The sequence below is a fragment of the Phyllostomus discolor genome, chromosome X, assembly GCF_004126475.2.
Source record: "Phyllostomus discolor isolate MPI-MPIP mPhyDis1 chromosome X, mPhyDis1.pri.v3, whole genome shotgun sequence".
NCBI classification, from domain to species: Eukaryota; Metazoa; Chordata; class Mammalia; order Chiroptera; family Phyllostomidae; genus Phyllostomus; species Phyllostomus discolor.
In genome coordinates, this window is record NC_050198.1 from 82,138,344 (window position 1) to 82,160,526 (window position 22,183).

The 22,183-nt window shown below is 35.8% G+C and overlaps 1 protein-coding gene across 1 annotated transcript in view; it reads right to left on the bottom strand.

Annotated features, from left to right (window-relative positions):
- Positions 1-20,700: 20,700 nt before the first annotated feature.
- RAP2C (RAP2C, member of RAS oncogene family) overlaps positions 20,701-22,183 on the bottom strand; it is a 2,115-nt gene continuing 632 nt past the window's right edge. Inside the window, exons 2-3 of the mRNA XM_036016365.1 lie at positions 21,798-21,856; positions 20,701-21,013 (exon numbers count right to left, since the gene is read on the bottom strand). Coding sequence (XP_035872258.1) covers positions 20,735-21,013; positions 21,798-21,856 — 338 coding nt within the window. The 3' untranslated portion in view covers positions 20,701-20,734. The remainder of the gene's footprint in view (positions 21,014-21,797; positions 21,857-22,183) is intronic.

Here is a 22,183-nt window from a genome sequence, read left to right on the forward strand (position 1 = left end):
CCATAAAATTATACTTTTTTGTTGTTTAATTTGCATATATTTTGTTACCAGTAAACTTGAACACTTTTTATAGCTATATACACATCTTTTTCCAGGGAATTTATCTTTGTCCAATTTTCTCTTGAGGTTTTAAGTTTTTCTCCATATATGAGTTTTTAAACATGTTTTTAATGCTATTAACATTTTGTCTATCATATTTGTTATAGATATTTTTCAATTTTTAAAAATCTAGTTAAATCTAAAACTAACCTTTCATTATTTCCTCCATAGCTTTTTAAATTTTATTTTTCAATGAAAGTTGTCATTTAGTATTATATTAGTTTTAGGTGAACAATATAGTGGTTATACAATTATATAATTTTAAAAGTGATCCCCTAATAATTCAAGTAATCCATCTGGCACCATACATAGTTATTATAATATTCTTGACTATATTCTTGACTATATTATTGGCTGAACTTTACATCCCTATGACTATCTTGTAACTACCAATTTGTACTTCTTAATACCTTCACCTTTTTAAACTTAAGTTTTTCCTTTACAGGGAAGGTGATGAATAGTCTTTTTGTTTTTACTATAATTTTTGGTTTTGTTTTCATATTTCTTTTTTACATTCCTCTGGATTTTACACTGGTGTATGTTGTAAGATGAAGCTCTAAGTGACTGACCACCCAAATAGTTAACTAATTACCCAGCATCATTTGTTGTATATTTTTTCTATCTTTTATGAAATTTATTGGGATAACATTGCCTAATACAATTATATGCATTTCAAGTGTGCAATTCTATGATACATCATCTGTATATTGCATTGCATGTTCACCACCCAAAGTCAAATCTCCTTCCATCACTATTTATTTGACCTGCTTTTCTCTCTACTATCCCCCACCATCTTTCCTCCTTGCAACCACCATACTATTGTCTGTGTCTATAAGTTTTTGCATGTTTGTGTTTTTTGTTTACTTGTTGCTTATTACCCAGCACCCCTCATCTGGCTACCTATCAGAAAAATCTGAACATTTATTTCAAAAATGTTTCAATAAAAACATTTATTTTCAAAAATACATGCATCCTGATGTTCATTGCAGCATTACTTACAGTGGACAAGACATGGAAACAACCAAAGGGTCTTTGGATTGAGGACTGGATGAAGAAGACAGGGTCCATAAATACAACAGAATACTACTCAGCCATAAGAAAAGATGAAATACTTCCATTTGTGACAACACAGATGGATCTTGATAATACCATGCTAAGCAAAATAAGTCAGGCAGAAAAAGTCAAGAACCATATGATTTCACTCATACGTGGGATATAAAAATGTACAATATTTCAATCCTCATGTTTTAATACCTTATAATACAGGATCTGCAGAAGTAAGGCTTGCTTGAGTGTGGCTGGTAGGGTAGGTGAATGTCTCACACAAGATGGAGAGCAATTTGAACATTTCACATAAAATGTCATGTAGTGTGCTTGAATGTGACATTATTTTGTTACAGAATTACATTTTTATGATTTTGTAATAAAATATTTTGTAATAAAAAGGGCCATTATTTGTGCTGGACCCTGTATATTAAATTATATGAACAAGAGATCTTTTGGGGGATGATCCTTGTGTTTCACTAATCTGTTTATTCTTACAGTTGTATCAGACTTATTTAAGTACTATAACTTTATAGTATATTTTCATGAATGCTGAAGCTAAGATTTGAGCTTCTTATTACTCTTCTTTTTTCAAATAATTTGAAAATAACAATGAATAGCAAATTGTTTTCCAAAAGTACATTGATTGATTAGACCTTGAAGCCATATGACTTAACTTTAATAGATCATCAAGGAAATAGCTTGCAAGATGATGAAAATGTCTTCAGAGTATGACAGAATGAGAATAAAAAATCATATGTAATTTATCTGTTTTAGGATACCCAGAAGAAAATAAGATTTGGGAAAAAGAGAAATGGCTTTTTCTTCCATGTACTAACTTTAAGGATTCTGATAAACTGACAGAAACAGATCCATTGTGGTAAATGTTGTACAAGATCCCGACAGTGGTAAGATTTGATGCTTAGGTGTGGAAGAAGGTCCTGAAGTAGCTTAGTGCAGAACTGCAGGTATAGGAAAGTCCTATGAGCCAAAGAAGGTCTCTGAGGAGTAGCTTCTTTGTCTTGTCTATGGTATAGTTCTACAATGTAAATTAATTGGTCTCCCAGTGAGACACGTTTACAGAACAATACACAATAGAATGAAATCTCATGTTACACAATACAGATGTGTTCTATAGAATGACTGTTGTCTACAACATGAGTAAGCTTGCATTTGATTTGGTAACATTACTATGTATTATTTTCTGATAGCAAATAAGGGAACCTATCAAAACCCAAATTCTTTGCCAAAGGTAATTGGTATATTTGTTTTTTTTTAAGATTTTTATTTATTTATTTTTAGAGAGGGAAGGGAGGGCGAGAGAGAGAGAGAGAGAGAGAGAGAGGCATCAATGTGCGGTTGCTGGGGGTTCTGGCCTGCAACCCAGGCATGTACCCTGGCTGGGAATCGAACCTGGGACACTGGTATATTTGTTTTTAACACATCCAAAGAAACCTTAACAAGAGCTGAAGCCCTTAACTCTGCTTACATCAATGAAAGATATTATACTTAGGTGCTAAAGTGCACATCTACACAGAAGATGGGAAAATATCCATTGAGGAGTAGTAAGAAATATCTTGATTTGGGGGAGAGAAGTAGGAATTTACACATATAGTTTGCAAGGATTTCAGCGGTCAGAAGCCTGATAATAGTTTTGTTTGACTATGGCTAAAACCCCAACTGAGGCTCATGGAAGAAAAGAAGTCCTTATTCTCTTAACCCAATTGCCACCTTCAGTCACAGAGTGGGAGGCAGACAGAACTATTGTAGAAACTTGACTTGGCGGACAATTTTTGCATTGGATGTGGATTTGGTATTGATGTAAGTTGGAGGCTGACATCACCCTGCTTAATAGAAACTGATTGGATCTTCTTTGAGTGTCATTCCATGAATGGGCACAGATAGAGGCTTGTCCTTGGATATACTATGGAAATTTTCCATTGTACCTTCCCACCTGTATGTCCTTAGACATGTGCAATTCCACATGTCCCACACTACAATCACACCCCCTGACATATTCCCAACTACCCCAACCACCTCCTCCTGATGCATGACAGCTATAGTAATAGTATCATTATTCACCCAGTTGAATTCAGTTCAACAAATCTTTATTGGACATCTGTTTTATGATAGGTACTGAGGTAGCTAGTATATGAGACATAATCCTTTCCCTTTCGGAACTTACCTTCTAGAAAAGAGAGACAAAAAAGCAATTTTAATGGATGAGTAGAAAATAGGCAAAGAAGAGGAAAGGACTTTCAGATAGAAGAAAGAGAATAAGCAAAGGCACTAGAGAATATACAAAAAAAATACAAAGCTATGTGATATTAAATGGAAAGGTGTGAGGACAGGAGAGATAGGAAATTGGGATAGACAAGTAGGCAATGACTAGGTCATGCTAAGAAGTTTTGATTAAATGTGATAATGATAAGGAGCCATGGGGAGCTTTAGGCTAGGGGAGAATCAGTGTGTGGGGGGGCTCTACCCGCAGAGTCTCCCCAGCCACCACAGATGAGAATAAGTCTACCAAGACCTGATCTGCCTGGGGAGGAAAGGTGGCTGATATCTCAAAGAAGGGCCAGGGACCTTTTCCTCAGTGGGCTTTTATTGGGTTCACACTGCACAGGAATACAGGTAAAGTTCATCAATTATTGTCAAGCAGTAAGGATCAAATAATAGATAACAAAGAACTATAAGGGCATATTCTGAGTCAGGGTCAGTTAGCTTAAAAGGCTATAAAACTTTGGGAAACAAATTCATTTCATGCTTGGACCCTTATTAGAAAATTGAGGGCATTTTAAGCAAAGCAGGTTTCACAGTATTTTATGCATTCTTTCTTAGGCCTGATCTCCCCAGGGAACCTCCCATTCCTGTCTAGAGCTGCACCACCCTGTGGCATTGTTTCAGGTTTAAGTCAGGCAGGGGAAGTAAGGCAGCCAAGGGATTAAGAGGCTTCTTGCAGACAGAATGAGGACTCAGGCTATTTCTAAGTTAAGGGGCCAGGGTCCATCACCCCCTTTTTCTATAGCCTCCCAAGCCCTTCCTCAAGGGCCCCTTCATGAACATGCCTGTCTTAGGTCTTCACTCCCTTGAGGAATCTTACCCATCACTGGCTAACCAGTCATCAGCCTGGGGCCAAGCAGGGTGAAGTAAAAGGGGGAAGAGGTGGCACCCCTGCCAGGAAGATAAGCTTTGTCTCCTTAGTGGCTTAGAGTCCCAAGGTCTCTCACTTAGCCTTAGCCATGGGGTGGGGGTTACAATTTCTGAAACCAGGCAGGGCAGTTCCCAACAAATCAGGATTATATTTACATTTATAAAAGATCACTGTGTATGCTTTGTGAAGGAAGGATTAGAAGGGGTGAGGAATAGAAGCAGGGGAAACTATGAGGACACCGGATTATTTAACACTGTCCATTTACCCAAACTAAAAACTACTTAGTTTCTGATCCTCTTCATCATAACGAATAATCACAGGTAGTCTTGTCAGTTCAAACACCAAAATTCACTTTATCACTCAGCATTTATTGGACCCTTCTATACATCTAGTGGTGTGCTTGGTACAAAAGAATCCATTTCTCAAAGAGAAGCTGAGTGCCTTGTTTGAGAGACAGCCATGTAAAAAGATACTTTTGAAATAACGTAATAAGTATTCGCTATATGATATCAAAGCTGAAAATAGAGGGAAAGAAACACAGGGGGAGAGGAAAATATCAGCCAGCCAAAGAAACGGTATGAGTTATATCTTTAAGGATGAGTAAGAATTCCATATGGGAGGAGGTTGGAGAGAAGATACTGCAACGGAAATAGTTCTTACAAAGGCACAGAAATGTGAATGAATAGGGCTTGTTTTGAAACCAGCAACAAGTTTAGGGTCATTGGGACTAGAGGTAAGGTTATGAAAGGAGGCATAGAAAGAAATGAGGTTGAAGAGGTAGGCCAAGTTAGAATCTGAAAGCCCTTGTTTTATGCCATGGATCCTGGAGAGTCAAGAGAGAATTTTAAGATGAATAGTTTGAGATGATCATATTTGTGACATGAGTCCATATTTTTTGGCCACTTTATCACCATCACTTGGTTCTCCCTGATTTTGCCCTATTAAGGCGCTCTTTCATTTATATAATCACAGTGGTCTCCTAGCCTCAGACAAATCCCCTACAATTTATCCTCCACTTTGGTATTTTTTCTAAATAACCTCTGTTCTTGCCATTCTCCTGCTGCAGTCTGCCAGTAGCTCCTCATCCTTGCCAGGAAAAATCCTCTAATGTTCAGGATGGCATGCAAGTCCCTCACATTGCAGGCTGCACTTTCCAGCCTTGTTTCATTCCTTCTTCCTACTTTTTCCAGCCTGCCCCTTCTGCTACCCTTGCTAACTCGAAGTCTTCTAAGCCTTCCAGGAACATTCAGGGTCCATACCTCTTTTCACTCTCCTGCAAAGTCTATCTGAAAAGCCCTGCCTGAGAATTCCTTCTTAGCCATCAAGAATCAAGTCATAAAGCAACTTCCTTTGACCTTTTCTTGACCCCAAAGAGAACACATCTCTTCCTTGGGTTCACTAGCATCTGGTCCATGCTGATATTAGAGCATACATCACATTGCCTCGTAATTGTTGCTTGCAAGGTTGTCCCCTATGCTAGAATTTAAGGTCCACCAGAAGATAAGACCATATCACATTTCTCTTATAAACTCAATTCATAGTACAGTGCCTGACACATACTTAGAATCTCAGTTGAATGTAGTTAAATGAAGGCACTGATCTTCTTGCCCCTTTTATGTCTAGAATAGTTATCCATCTCATCAAGTAATTACTTACTGTCAAAGGGAAGTCACTCTTTCCTGGGCTCGATTTCCATTCCTAGATCACTGCAACTATTCTTTTTAGTCATCTGGAGAGCAAAAGGCCTATCACTCAGACTTCTCCTGGGTTAGAGAACAAAGGCTTTAATCTCCATGCCACAGAGGGCTGAGGGACTCAAGCACCTGCTGTGGACTCAGTTTGCAACCAAGCACAGTAATAACCTTGCACTTACCACTTAAATGTCCACTTGTCCCATTCTGTATATTTTGGAGCCCAAGCAAAGGACCAGAAACCCTTGTAGAGGTATCTTGAGGCATGACATATTGTCTATACCTCACCTGAGGATTTTTCTAAGGATAGCCATAGAAATGTACAAAGGAGGAACTCTAGGAAATTATAGAAAACTGTGTCCACTAGTACCAAGGATTCTTGGGGCTACCTCTTAAACAGAGGAACAACGACACACCAAAATGGTATTTATTGAAGGGTCAGAAACCTCAAGTATTATTATATTTCTCAACTGTCCACTTTCAAGCTCCAAGAAAAGTTCAGCATGGGCTTAAGTCCTTCCTCCTTCACACCCACTCCACCTCCCACCCCTACCTAAGCTTTAAAGCTTATGGCAGCTGGAAGGGGCTTCAAACTCCTAATTCCAGGGCACTCCCTGGGGCTTACAGCATGAAAAAAAGTATCTGGAGCCTTCAGAATTCCTGGAGGGCATTCTGGGGCATCTGGAAATTTTCAGTTACATGGCAGACCCCACAGATCACTGATATTGAAGCACATACATAGGGCTGGCATCTAGGGGATTACCTTACATTGGTATGAGGCCAACCTGAAAATGTCTCCAACTATTGGTGTGAATGGTTTTGAAGATTGAGTCTTGGGTTGGGGAACCAAAGTAAAAACTCTGACTCCTATGTTTTATTATTTATACAACTATCTTAAGATTCATAAAGAAAAAAGGTAGGGGACAGGGTAGGGGTTTGGTTACATGGGGTACAAGTTAGTTGATAGGTACTGAGGGAATGGGGATGAGAATTAAAGGAAAAGTGGAGGGGATGCCTACAAGGGTGTCAACGGGGAATCACCTGAGGTTTTCCAGGAAAAAACAGGAATTATTGCCTCATTAAAGAGAAAATATTTGAGGGACTTTTGGGACCCAATATGAACATTCCTCTGATTTACTTAAGAATGAAGCTGGGACAGGTTTAGGTCAGCTTTGGAATCTACTGGAAATGAAATCCAGGCATGGGTAGTAAATACTCTTTCTTGATTGTATTATTCTCCCTAGAGTCTTAGAAGACTTAATTTCTGACTCAAGGCCCTTCAGACCATACTCACACTATGCCTGGCATCTCTCTGCACTATACATTTCTCTTGTGAGTCTAGGAACAAGTACTTCTATCATAAGGAAAACAGAAAGCAAAATAAGCAAAAACACACACACACACACACACAAAACCCACCCAAATAAACTTAAGTGCTACAGTGGATGAAGATGGAGTAGAAAGTGCCTTTCCCATGTTATCTAACTGCTAGAAATAAGAAAGACTAGTAGGAAATGGTAAAATTAGGATTTTCTCTAGAATGAACACCCATCTGCCACACTGTTCTGTGACTATAATTTTATAAAATATTTATTGAACACCTATAATGCTCTAGAGGTAAACACTGAGGATGAAGAGATCACTTAGGCAAAGCACTTACCTTCATGGAGCTCAGTCTAATGGGAGAGCAAACTCATGAACTATAATAGCAGGACCACTGACTGTGGGAGGGTGACAGCCTGGGCCTCTACAGAGTAGTTTTTTTAAAGATTTATTTATTTTTAGACAGAGGAGCAGGGAGGGAGAAAGTAAGGGAGAGAAACATCAGTGTGTGGTTGCCTCTTGCATGCTTCCACTGAGGACCTGGCCTGAAACCCAGGCATGTGCCCTGACTGGGACTCAAACCCTTGACCCTTTGGTTTGTGATCCAGCATTCAATCCACTGAGCCATACCAGCTACGGCAAGAGTAATGTTTATAAACACAGAAGTAGGTCGTCACTGCTGACAAAAGATGTCTCTTGGATCAGCTGCACTTCTGCACCTCCATTCAAACAATACGTTTAGGTAGAAAAAGGGTGCAGCTGAGCTCTGCAATGGATTCAGGATACAGCTGCAAAATCTAGCTACAGTTCTTTTGGCACTGCTCACTGGGCTGGATTCTGCTTAGCAGTGAAAGGAGGCCAAATCCTGATTTAAGACAATTGTTTTTCCAAAGAAAAATAGTTATAATGAAAATAGCTTATGTCTTATACAAAATCTTAGCAATATAACAAATATATTACCTTTACGTAGGACCCACAATATTTTGTTACATACAAAATATCACTTAAAAGTTATTTCTTGCTTCTTGTTTCCATGAGGTTTATAATTTTAATAGCACCCATTCTACTCTACCTAGTGTATTTATTTTATAACTTGCCCAAAAGAACCTTTGACAACATTCTAATTATTTGACTTTGCCTTTATGATCTGAAATCAAATCTTCCTCCTGAGTCTTGGTTTCATCATCAACAAAATGGGGATAATAAAGTCCAAATGTCAGATAGTAGCAAGGTTTAAATGACAGATATATGTGGAAGCAGGAGCCTATCTGAAAATGGTCCCTTTTCTTAAAGTCTTACTGCTTTGGATCCTGAACCTAAGCTGCTACATCCTAGAGGAGTGTGAGGGCTACATGAATCTTCTTCCCAGATGACAACATGAAGAAAGCAGAGAAGGGAAGATATAAATAAAGACCATCTGACTGTGAGAAAGTACCCTATTGATATCCATCACTAATTTGACTCATCAGGGTATTATTCCTTATCTCTTACTTTACCCTCTCATCCTGTCTTTCACTTGGTTAAAAATGTTGACTTTACTCAGGGATCATTGAGAACAAGGTGGGCATATAACATTGTTAAGAGCCTGATTAGGAGGGGCCCAACAGGCATACAAATATGACACCATCTTAAAGCTAATCCTCCTTCTTAATTGAACCTGGACCCAGTTGCCCTATTTCCCTCAATGAGGAATGAACAACAAAACAGGGGTATTTATAACAAAGTGAAATGCTTAGCCTACATGACTCCACCTTGTTGAAGTCTGCTTTGTCCTCATGGCCTTCAGGATTCTGCCTAGTCTTGATATAGACATGCTAATCATTAGAGGAATTCTGCTTGCTTCAGATGTACAAAAGCAGCCCCTTACCAGAAAGTGCCTCCTCTCAGGAGGATATAAGAAAAGTATGCATAGAAATGATTATTTACCAAAGATTTTCAGGAACCCTGTGCAAAGTCTTTCTCAGACTCCTGCTGGTGCTCAGATACCTGGGGTTGTCAATCACCTCTTGCCCCTCCCATGTCCGCTCCCCTTGATATAAAAGAAGTGTGAACACTGTACTTTCTTAAGATGAATTTGAGGCACCACAAGATCTCTCATCTTCTCGGTTGGTACCTTCTTGACCAATGAATCTTTCCTTACTCCTGCAGGCCAAATGTTAACCTTGTCGAATGAAGGGATACTACTCCTTCAATGGAAAACAAGGGAGGGCCCTGAAGTCATGATTGCCTTCATTGTAGAAAAGGGTTTTTGGACTTTGAGGACAGCATCTAGTTAGTATACATGGCGTGTTTGGTGCCCAACTAAAGATCAGTAATCAATGATAATAAACAATAAGATATTTTCTATATATTATGATACAGATATATAAATATGCCCATTTTAATAAAAAATTAATCCAGTCCATATACCTTTGGACAGACAGAACTGTCCAACTTAAAGATTAAGGGTTTAAAAAGCCTTGAGGTTAAAAAATCTATTCAGTTCAATAATTTAAAAATACTCAGTTATACAATGCAGTATATCAAACTTTTCACGGGGTAAAACAAAATAACTTAATATGTTGAATTTTCTTAATTCATTCAGCATTTCAAACTTTTTAATACTGTCTGAAATGACCTATACTTACACAATCCCCAGACAACAGGTTTGTGAGGTGACTTTCTCTGTATACATTACTGTTTTTTACCTATTATCTATAATTTGTCATTTATTTGTTATTCAATTGATAAAATATACTTTTTAAGATATATCTCAGTTTTCCCCACAAATGCCAGACTGGTAATGAAGGACACAAATGAACATTTAACTTGTCTAAACATGTCCTGTAATACCCATGATCATTTTGATAAGTAATGACTTTCAGTTATGAGAGATTTACAAGCTAGCAAGTCTAGAAGTAGCAGCAATATAATTCAAGACAAAATAATTCAAGAAATCAACCTCAGTAATACAGATATCTATTTTATTAAAAAAGTTACAAACAGGTGGACTGCAGGGTCGTCTTACAAAATGACAAGAATGAAATCTATTGGAAAAATTTTTCTTTTACAAATCTTTATAGGTCATTGTTCAATGTTTGTACTTGTTATTTGAGATTTTTACCTCTCATTGATAAAGTTACAGTACATTAGATCCATGATAAGAGGCTACATGATTTTATTTGCAGAGCCCTACTGCAGTGATTTGAACAACTCCTAAACAGATGTCATAGTAAAGACAACACATATATTGCATTTAATATTAATTTATTTTCCTAATAAGCAACCTGACATGCAATCTATTGAGGAAGCTAAAATAACTTTTGGTCCCTTTTCTTAAAATGTGCTGGAAAAACCACCTTTAAATCACTTTCTCCTGACTCCTATGATCCTAAGTTAATTCAAGTTAAATTTGCTGCTGAGGTTAATGACAGAGAAAGATAGGGAGGGAGGGACAAAGGGAGAGAAACACAGGGAGGGGGAATGAGAATAAGAACTACCCATAGGAAAGAAACACTGTATTAAAAAAAATCCATCTGCAGAAAATTGAAATCATCATGAATTATTTGATTCCTTTAGAATTTCACAAAGCTAATAAAAATGAACCACAATCACTTAAACTACTTTGAGCTGAGTGTTTGGTTTTAAGTTTGGTATTAAAGTGCAAACTTAGGCATTCATTTTAAGCAGTTAATAAATAAGAAACAATATTTCAATTACCTCCACCCTTACACATAAAATCCAAAATTTAAGATGAAGCGTTCACTTTGAGGGAATTTGATCAGGAATCAAATGCAACATGATTTAAAAAAAGGAAATCAAAGTTTAATCAATTTCTATGCAATAACTAATGGTCATGCTGACCAATAAATCACATGAATGTAGATACCAGTTTATTTGAACATCACACACAATATAAATTTAAAATCGCCACACCCTTCCATAAACCATCACTGCATATATTAGAGCATACCTTGACAAAGTTATTGAGCTATTATTATAGATCAAAAGTATAGTTTTGGTTTCTGTTTGTTTTATTTAGAAGCATGTTCAAATGACTAAAGCTGGGCTCCTAAAATTGAGAACTTTGGTGCAGTAGGTGAGCTGCAGTTACCAACTTCTGCAAATTAAATGCACACAATTAAATCAAATAAAAACCCAACAACAAAATACTGCCAAACTTACAAAATTTTAAAATCATTGCTAGGAAAAGCGCTTGTCATGATGTGAAAAACGAACCAAAAGATTATTCTTTAAAAGTTTCCTTTCTGTTTCTATTCGTGTGTTACTGATAAAAAGTTCAAGTATTCAGACAAAATGTGCTATTAGGTAAACAACATGGAAGGCAATGGCTATTAGAAGCACATTTGGGGGAAAAAAAAAAAAAGCCCAGAAACTCCGCGCTATCATCCCTCCTGTTACACAGATATTTTTTGTCTCTACTACGAACATGCTTCTTTAAAATAACTAAAAAGCAATTGTGATAGTGCAAGAAAATGTTAACAAATATTGCTTTAAACTATTATTTGGAAAGACAAATATTAAGAACTAGAAAGTGTATATGACTTTACTTGAATTCAATTTTACATGTGCAGAAGTCCATTAGATGTCAATTACAAGCCTGACAGGCAAAGCTGAGCTATCTCTGTTTAGGTATACAATTAATTTACCATGGATACAATATCCCTTTTTCAAAGGCATTGCTAAGTAGGTCATAACTAAATTTAGAACTCAACAGAAAGGAAAATGTTACTGCTGCAATTTGATGCTGTAAATGAGATTAACACATGTGAAAACCTAATGGAATCAAATACTAAAATCTTCAGCTAAATGCTCTACAGCAAGGGTCCACAACCTCCGGGCAGCGGATAGGTACCAGACTTGCTAGGAACTGGGCGGCATAGCAGGAGGTGAACTTGGATGTAATGAGCTTCAATCATCCTGAAACCATCCCCTCACCCCACTGTGTGAAAAAATTGTCTTCCACGAAATCGGTCCTTGGTGCCAAAAAGGTTGGGGACCTCTGCTCTACAGTCCATTTCAAATATCAATTGTAACTTGCATAACATGTTAACTACTTAAACACATCACAAACTGCACTTGAAGGGATATTTCATCCATATAGGTATAATGTGATCTTTAGTTTCTTTTTACAACACTGCCACACGTAAACAAAGTCTCAAAGTATTAACCAACCATTTAAAGGAGAAAGATTTTACAAATAGAATGAAGCACTGGTGCGAGGTAATATACAGAAGTAACCATTTGTTTAAGGCTCAATTTTTTTCTCCATTATAACTTTCTTTTAAAAGGCATTGAGTAGGTAATACTGAGTTTGAGTATTTAATAAATACAAGTTGAGAAACTGATTAAAGAAATCAATTAAAATATTAAAAATTAATTCTTGCATATTAGCCATCAATAAGAACTTAGAAAGCTATAAAAGGACTGATTGATAAAGAATAGATTTTAAACATATGGTAAACGTGCTAAGCATTCTTATTTAAGGTCAATGGATCTTGAAGGCCAAAGACCTTATGCACTTAATTAGATGTATGGCAACATGCTGTAATAGAGACAGGTTTACCAAGGCTCAGTTCTGCAACCCAGGTTGTAAAGTTCTCCAAAGCAGCATCTGTGCAAATTTCCTCTGAGTTTTATCTGAAATTAACATAAAAATGTCATAAAAATATAGAAACATAGCTTACCAATTAAAATGAGAACACTGACAACAGATCTACATACACATGGAAGTGTTACCAGAATAACTATGTTAAGGTAGAATTTTTCTGTGTTCACCCTAAGTTTAACTTAAAAAGTAATTTCCTATGGTCCAAAAAGATTAAAAATAAAAACACTCTAATGATGCATTGGATATAATATACTGCATGTAAGTAACAACTCTGATTTATTTTTAAATGGTACTATATTTTATGCTTGTATTATACTTCATATAATATAAAATGTTTTCTTACTGGTTTAAAAGATCTTACAGTATAAAATTGGCAAATGTTACTTCAACTTCGAATTTGATATGCTTATATATTAATGGAAAAAGGTATTGAATTAAATGCATATTATTATGAGCTAACTTGACAGTGTGCAAAATTTTCCAAAAATTTAGGTAGATTTTTTTTTAGATTTTAAAATACAAACGTATAATACCATAAGGTTTTAGCTATTAAGTACCTACTAGGTGCCCTGACTTGGGGTAGATGCTAAGTGACAGCAGTAGTTCATACTTCCCACTCTGGTCTGCCCTTTGCGGGACATTCATCCAACCATAGGGACCTCTATGGTGGGATGTCTCAGTTCTGCACTTACAGTTGTTAGACTTCTGCCCTTCTGATTAATACCTGGGTGGGGGTGGGCGGGGAATCTATCATTCAGACGTAATGTCCTTTAACTGTGCTGGGTCAGTAAATACCTTCTAAAAGAGTGACATTACATTTGTGTTTAGTGTAAAAAAATAAAAATTGTTAAATAAAACCAGAAACAGTGAGTAGAATAGTAACTATGAAAGAATGCCAAGTGCAACTAATTTAAGATCATTTAAGGGCTACACTAATGTTTACACAATGCATAATTTTAATTTCATTTGACAGCTACACTTCTATTTGTATTCAAAGAGCCCAAGAGAACTTTTTATTGAAAGCTATATCATAAAAACAAATAACCTTTAAAAAATGTCTCTCTGATCATTATAATTGCAATTCTATCACATAAACACATTAGGAAAAATAGACAAAAGTTTGCCTCAAATTATTCGAAAAATACTTTTCTTCCAATTAAAAATTTTTCGTATTAAAGGACATTGTTAATTAGGACACTGGTTATTGAAGTTGGGGCAAGTCCAGTTTCTTCATTATTAAAATAAGGATAATAATTTCCCCCCGATATTTGGTAAATATCATAAAGTAATAGGTGAAAGCACCTTATATATCAAATACAAGGTAATTTTTCATTTCTCAACTATGTTATAAATTTCTGGAAGGCTAGGATTATGTCTCTGTATCTAGACTAAAGACCATTTTATTTTTTTACCTTCATTTGAATTTTCATATTTATTTGACTATAACAATATTTCATTATATTTGTAATTCTCTGGAAAGACTTTTCAGAAATCCACACTAGACTTTCCTCAATTAATTTGAATTAATAAGTTTTCTATAAACTTTAATACTTATTTTTCAAATTAAAAAATTATAAAGACTCAGGATTTTAAAATATGTCTCTGAATTGTGAAAACTTGTAATATGTGATGATTTACTAGTTCAGGCATTTTCTGAAATAAAATTGAGGAAGTGGTGATTATTTGTAGCCAAAATAAGCACTAAGAACACAACTTATTAACCATGATCTACATTAAATAAAAGGTAATATATGCATTATTTCCTATCCTCTAAAAACCTGGTTAACATTTGGTTCATCGATATTCCACAGGATGACAATACTCCAGTGAAATCAAGAGACACAGATAAATGCCAGGTTATACTCAACAATCTTAATAGGAGACATACCATTAAACAAAGTATTAATACAAGCCACTTTCAAGAGAGTAATAAATTATATTCTCTGGAGTAATAAATCCTCAGGCAAAGGCTTACATTAAGCAAAAAGGATAGTCTCTCTCAGATTAGAATTTCACAAAATGTAAAATGTAAATGTTACTGCTTCTCACTGGGACAGCAAACTTATCAGTGTACTAACAACTCTCATTCATTAAAAAAAAACATTCTAGAAGCTTTACAGGAAGCTGGTCAAACTCATACTTTTTAATTCCCAGGATATCGCAGACACATTGAAAAAGTATAACTTGCTTTTTGTAAGATAGAACACAAGAGATTCTTGTCCTTGCTCTCAAGTTTCCAGCAAGACACTCAACAAGTCTTAACTCTAGAAGCCTCTCCTCAAACTCTTGCATAACTGTTTTTTCTTTTTTCCTAATTGGATTTTGTTATAGAAGAGTACAAAAAAACCCTCAAACAATAGTCCAAATTTTTTGTTCAGGAAATTATGAAATAGGGTCTCCCCAATGGGGGCAATTGGTACACAAGAGTACCAAACACAGAAGTGAAAGAACAAAGATCATTATTTACATCATCATGAAGAAGAAGGGAGATCTTGATTCAAGACTAGCACATCATTTCGCGTGGCAGCAGAATGCCTGGGATGAAAGGCTTAACAGTTTTTAAATGTCTTTTTAGCTTAGCTGCATTTGCCATTTCTAAATGTTATGGCATTTGTTAGCATTCTTTTCAGCAAATATAAATGTGCAATGATAATTGATTTTAAGTTTTTCCCAGTTTTAGACATGACATTCTGGGGATTTAACCAAAAAAATGTTTTAAACTCAAGTTCCCTTCTAATTTTTTACTTGGCATTTTTGTATCCAAGATAAATACTAGTTATATTGGCAAAATACTAGGCTGGAATTCTGTTGATAGAAGTTATGTTTTTCTTAAATATCTTGTTTGTTTCTCTATCCCAATTTGCATAATAATCATGAAGCATGAGGGGGATGGAGTTAGGGGGGTTAGGTCATTAAAAATGCTCATCAGTCACCATTAAACAGAGAGCAAAAGCTGAACCCATGGAATAGAATCCTTGAATGAAAGTGGAACAATGCTTTAAGGAGAACATGTACCCCAAAAGTTTATGGTGAACCCAGACAGAGTAGGAGGGAGGGAGAAGCAATTTTTCTTATGGTTTGACCTAAAATCTCTTTAAGTTTAAATTAACATAAGGAGTTCAGTGCTGAGATCTCAAACAGTATGACCACATCCAGTGATAATAAACAATAACAGTGTGAACCCAATGGTCTGATCCTAGGTGCTTACTTCAAATCAGACCAAGTAGGATACTGCTCCCCTCAACTCTAAATTGCTTTTACTATATCCAATATTCCTAAAACTATGGCTAATCAAATGAATTTGGGATTATGCTTTTGATAAAGTTTTTCTTAATGATATTATGTTCTGGATTTTAGAATTTCACTGAAAAGTAATCCCACAAGAGTAATCTTTCTGTGGTAGGCTAGAATACTTCCTCGGTTGGCAATTCTCCAACTCCATGATGCAATTTTTGTTAATTCTACTGATGGTTCATTCTAAACTAGAGAGGTGATAGAGTAAAACTGAATGGCTCAATATGCATTGCATTCTGCAATAAAAGCCTAATCTTGGGGATAAAGGAAGCAATTAAAGGGGAAGATATATATAAAAAGTCACCAGACATTTCCACACCTATAGAAGGTATAACTAAGCACATATCCATTCTGAAGTCACAAACCATGAACCTTGTGGAGATGAGTCAAGGTCTGAAAGAATTAGTGGGGCAGAAAGGACAAGGCAACTGTTTTCTCTCCTCCTAACCCAGGGCCATTGCATGTCTTTATGGTACACACTACTTCTAAAGCATGCTTTCCCTTCCATTCAGGGCCATCATGCCACAGGCTCCATTTGAACTGGATGACAAATGAGCATTTAAAATGAGCTACTTTCCCTACTCAAAGTGTTATGCAAAATAGGCCTGGGAAAAAATGTATCTAAACTGTAACTTCTGCAATAGAATTCTACCCCAGTGTTGTAACTGATATGATTAGCATTTAACTTGGATGTTGGAAAATGCCAGCATTTTAAAGTACACAATGTGATCCAATGTTCATGATTTTTCTCCTCACATCTGTTAACTCCTCAGCACATCGTATCTAATTAATAGATGGAAATATTAGAAATGATTCCACACATTTATCTAAAAAAATTAAAAAAAACTAATCAATTCCACTGTGTTTAGAAATAGTAAAGCCAGCTAGACTAAAATGACAATAAATGTTTTGTCTTTTCAGGAGCCTTTAACATCCAGGCCATTCTGCTACCGCGTGAAATGAAGTGCTAGTCTTGAATCAAGAATCTCCCTTTTTGTTCAGGATAACATATATAATGAACTGAGGCTGACATAAATATTGATTTTTGTTCTTTCAACTTGGTTTCTGGTATTTGGTACTCTTATGCACCATTTACTCTCACTGGGAAAACCTTTTCCATAGTATATGGAGGAAAATAGGATTCAATTTTGCAGATCTTCAAACCATAGTGAAGAACACATTTTTTATTCCTGTTTTCCTTGTTTAATAACTTTTGTCAATATTTGACAGGGATATAGGAATCTTTGAAAAGTAGGTAACCTTTAAAAATTATATTTGCCAAAAGGGTATTTACCAAACTGTCACATTTAAGTTATAACTTTACTTCATTTCCCACCTTCCTTTCAGCAAATCAACAAAATATTTTAGGGTATTATTTTACTCCTTTTTGGCATTCCCACTGGAATCACCTCTACCTCACCCCCATCCACTCATATCCTACCTGACACAAATGCTACTACTCCCCAATAACTCTAATTCAGTGGTTCTTAAACAGGAGAAATTTTGTCCCCTAGGAGACATTTGGCAATGTCTGGAGAAATTCATGTTTATCACAACTTAGGAATGGAGAAGGGAATGCTACTGGCACCCAGTAGAAGGGGATTCTACTAAACACCCTGTGCCCCGCCCCCAACAAAAAGCCGAGAATATTGAGAAATCAGCCTTTGAATGGATGTGGTCTCTGCTTTCCCTGAACCCCCACAACACTGTAATTTACTTCTTTTATAGTATTATGAGATTAACAAAACACCCATCATTCTCAACAACAGTATTTATACCAAAATAACCATTTGTCAATTATTCACACCATCACTGAGGTGCTATGATGTAGTTAGTAAAAGCAAACTACAGGGCTACAACACTGACCTGAGTTTTTATTATATTGCTGCTGCACAGTAAAAACAAAAAACAAAAAACAAAAAAAACAAGTCCTTCAAGGCACTAATTGCAGGCTACTCAGATCAGTAAGGAAACCAGCCATGAAAGTAGTACATAAAGAATCTGGCCATGAATCCAAACTCACACTAAGATTACTTCCAATGAGAGGTTGAAAGGTGAGGAAACAATCCTGGGAGCCACATAGATAAATAGGTGTTGGACAAGAGACTGGTGACCCAAAATGAAAGGTGGTAAGAAATAAATGTGAGGAATTATCAGAAGCAATTCTTAGCACATTAATAAATTTTCTCTTTCAATTAAGAGCAATCAAGTTATAAAAATCAGTCTTTCTGACTTACTAGTGTCTTATTACTTCTAACCTGGACAAAGTAGCCTTCTAAATATTAAGGTCAAGAATTCCTCAGATCAACTTTACTTGTCAAAGTTTGATCTTCTATCTAGATCTGAGACTGACAGACTTCAGGGCTTCATGATTCAAGCTACAGGATTCAGAACCCATCACCTGTTTTTAAATAGTGAGCAATCACAACCACAAGCTTTCTGGATCTCAGGTTACAGATTTCCATAGGCATCAGTTTAATCTTATTTGATAGAACAGAAGGAGAGCGGGAGGGGAGGGGAACTGCATATCATGTGCTTTGTCCTAAAAGACCTTGGTCAGTCTTGGTCAGGGAAGTCCCTTAAATATTTTCAGAAATTCAGCTAATTAGATATTTTATTTGAAGGGTTGCACTTTCAATAGTGTATTCTGCTTAAAATATGAAGACCAAACAAATGACTACACAGGCAACTTGACCCATTCTTATAAAATATAAGCAATTATTGGTATTAATATTTTCTGATTTTTAGTATATAACAAAAATGTAAACAGAATTGGCTTGAGATATTTAAAAATACTTAATCATTCCTGTCGCTAACTAAATGGGCTAAAAGTAATTTAGTCACAAAAGCTACAAAATAAAATAAACTCAGAAATAATCCAGAATAAGAAAGATTTAAAAATAGCTTTAGAAATTGCCCACTTGCTGATTTTGAGACAATTGGCCCTCTACATGTATGAGGTCAATTTTATTCTGTTTACTTCATATAGCTGTCTATAATAATGATGGAAAAAATTGGGAATGTTTGTGGGAGCTGGTTAATTTTTCATAAAAACGATAAAATGTGTAAACTCCTGTCATTTTCCCAATTAAAAGTGTTGGAGAAATAGAGCATAATGGTGAAGACATAATCACTGTGCAGAGCTTGTTCAAACTTGAAGCTGGCTTACAGTTTAAGAAGAAAGATTATGGAAGCAATAACACGAGACTTGATCACCTACATACGCTTGTTCCTACCTCAAAAGACTATAGTGTAAGTGAGACACTATCATCAAAACATATTTATGCTGCAATACAGTCTGAACAGTGACTTTATAAAGTAACAGATGTAGCCAGGTATAAGAAAATAAGTGATTTTTCCAGCATATTCTGGTATTATCTGACAGAAAATCTCTGAAGATAAATTAGGAGCCATTAATCTTTTGTCCAGGGAGCACATATGAAGCCAGACCTTTGATTAGAAATCACCACTGTGATGTGAAATGCCTGTTGCCATTTGCGACATTGCCTCCAAGACTTGAGTTCATTTTTGGCTCAAAACAACCAATTCCACTCCTGATGTTGTCCAGCGAGTTTGGCATTTGCTGCAGTTTCTCAGTCATTCAGTCTATTGGTTGTTTTATCGCACTATCTAAATGTCTAAGTGACATTATCTGCCCAATTACAATCTAGATTAAAAAGTCATGATATGAATAAAATAATCTCATTGTAAAGGCTCAATAAGTTTTATATAACAACTTTTTCAAAAACTCATTCACTTAAAAAACTTTTATTATCATTTGATTCAATGAAAAGTTCAAAGGTTTTGTTATTTTTATTAACTTTGTTCTTTATTAAACTGAGTAAAAATGCTTCCTGGGCTTGGGACTGCTCCTTCTAACATATCAGGGATGATTCTGCCAGATTCTCATTTGGACCATATATTCACAATAAAGTCAAGGTACATTGTAGCACTATAATTTGTTATTATCAGAGATCACTTAAGTCTCTCAAGTGCCAGGTACAGATGAACTTGACTAATTAATCATTCTGTTAAATCTAGCATTTTGGTGATTAGTAAATTGATTATTTCAATTATAGCACCTATCTAGCCCAGGATAAAGAAGCATAGAAAACAAAACTAATCATCTTCTGAAATTACTACTGGATGCTCTCCTGTGCATTCTGAAAACTGAATCACCAAAACACTGAAAAGGTGTATTATCTTTTAACTCACCCCTCCCCAAAGGAATGTTATCAATCAAGCAGAGAGAGAACAGTGACTCGCTTTAAAAAATAAGTCTTGTGGCAGGAATACGACAATTTTTTACCTTTGTTTCCCTTAATTTTCTGCATTGAATGTTGACTGTTTTGTGCAAAGGGAAATGCTATGTTAAAAATACAGAAATTTAAGGTAGTGCAATGTGTATTAATATTAACCAGCTTTGTTATACTTGATCAAAAACAAAATACTCTCTGGCTCATAAGATTCCATCAATGACTAACCTGCTCGGTATGGCCATGATTGAGGTTATCTTTTTTACTGGACAACACAAGTTGTACAACACTGATCTTGCTTCTCGGGCAGGGATGAATAGTTCATTTGCCTGACGATCTCAGCAAAAAGTTCATCCACCATTGATTTACTTTTTGCCGATGTCTCCATGAAAGGACAGCCCCATTCTTGAGCCAGTGCTCTGCCTTCTGAAGACATAACCTCTCTTTCTGGTTCCAGATCCACTTTATTTCCTACTAGGATTAGTGGGACTTTTTCATATCTCTTCACTCTGACAATCTGATCTCTCATTGGCTTGATATCCTATTCAAACAATCACAAAGAAAAAGAACAAATTATGCTGTTTTCATAAACATAATGGAAATATGACAGTCTCACAAGAACTCATCCCTTAGTGAGTATAGGAAGCTGAGTTTAAAAAAAAAAAAAACCACAGCACATATGAGAAGGAAACCAATCAATGTTTCTCCCCCACCATTCTCCCCTCTCTCCCTTGTCTGTCTCCCTCCCCCCCACTCTTTCTCTCTCTCCCATTTAAAAGCAATGAAAAAATGTCCTCAAGTGAGGCTTATAAATAAATAAACAAATAAAACCACACACCCAAACAAAGAAAATGTCATTTTCTCCAGTGAAGTAGAAACTAGATAATTTCCACAAACCCTACCTGGTGGGTTTCTGTCAAGAATACAAAATGTAGATTGCACACTAACCTTCTTATTCATTTAATCACTTCTTTCCCACAGTTTATACTGATTTTAAAAGTTCCCAAATATGATGAATCCATCCATACATAAGGATGTTTAGCCATCTCCTTAAACCTGCCAGCTTGTCATCACTCCTCCTAACAACTGATATCCTAGCACAGGACTGAAGCATCTCCACATTTCTAGCCATTTAGCAAGAGCACTTGAGAGAAAAAGTTTAAGGTGGAAACAAAAATACTGTGTCATGCCTAACAGAGCAAAGTTAAAAACAGACTTATACTTATATTTTTCATTTTAAATAAAATAGTATACTTTTATCTCATTAAAATCAAACACCTTAAAGTATACTTAAATATAATAAAAACTATTATAACAATGAGTACCTTCTGGGATCCATAGGCAGGCAGAAGTCTGACCGAGAAAAAGTCATCCTTTTCTTTGCCTACATTTGGGTTTACAACGTGAAATTCCTCCCAAGTGTGTTACTTTTTTGTAATTACAATTAATTATAAAAGATAACAGCCTTAGCAATTCTCTAGTATCATCGGTTTGGGGGGGTATACTGATTAAAGACAGTATTATAGATTTTATACTAACATTACAATTTTTTTGATTTTTCACAAAAAGTTAACTTAAATATAAACATGTGTTAATTTAAATAGTTAACAGTAAACAGAATATTCACATGTTGGATGTAAGACAATGAAGGGACTGAAAATTTACAAAAATACAGTTGTTTCATATTTGCAACAATGTTTTTTTATTTGGT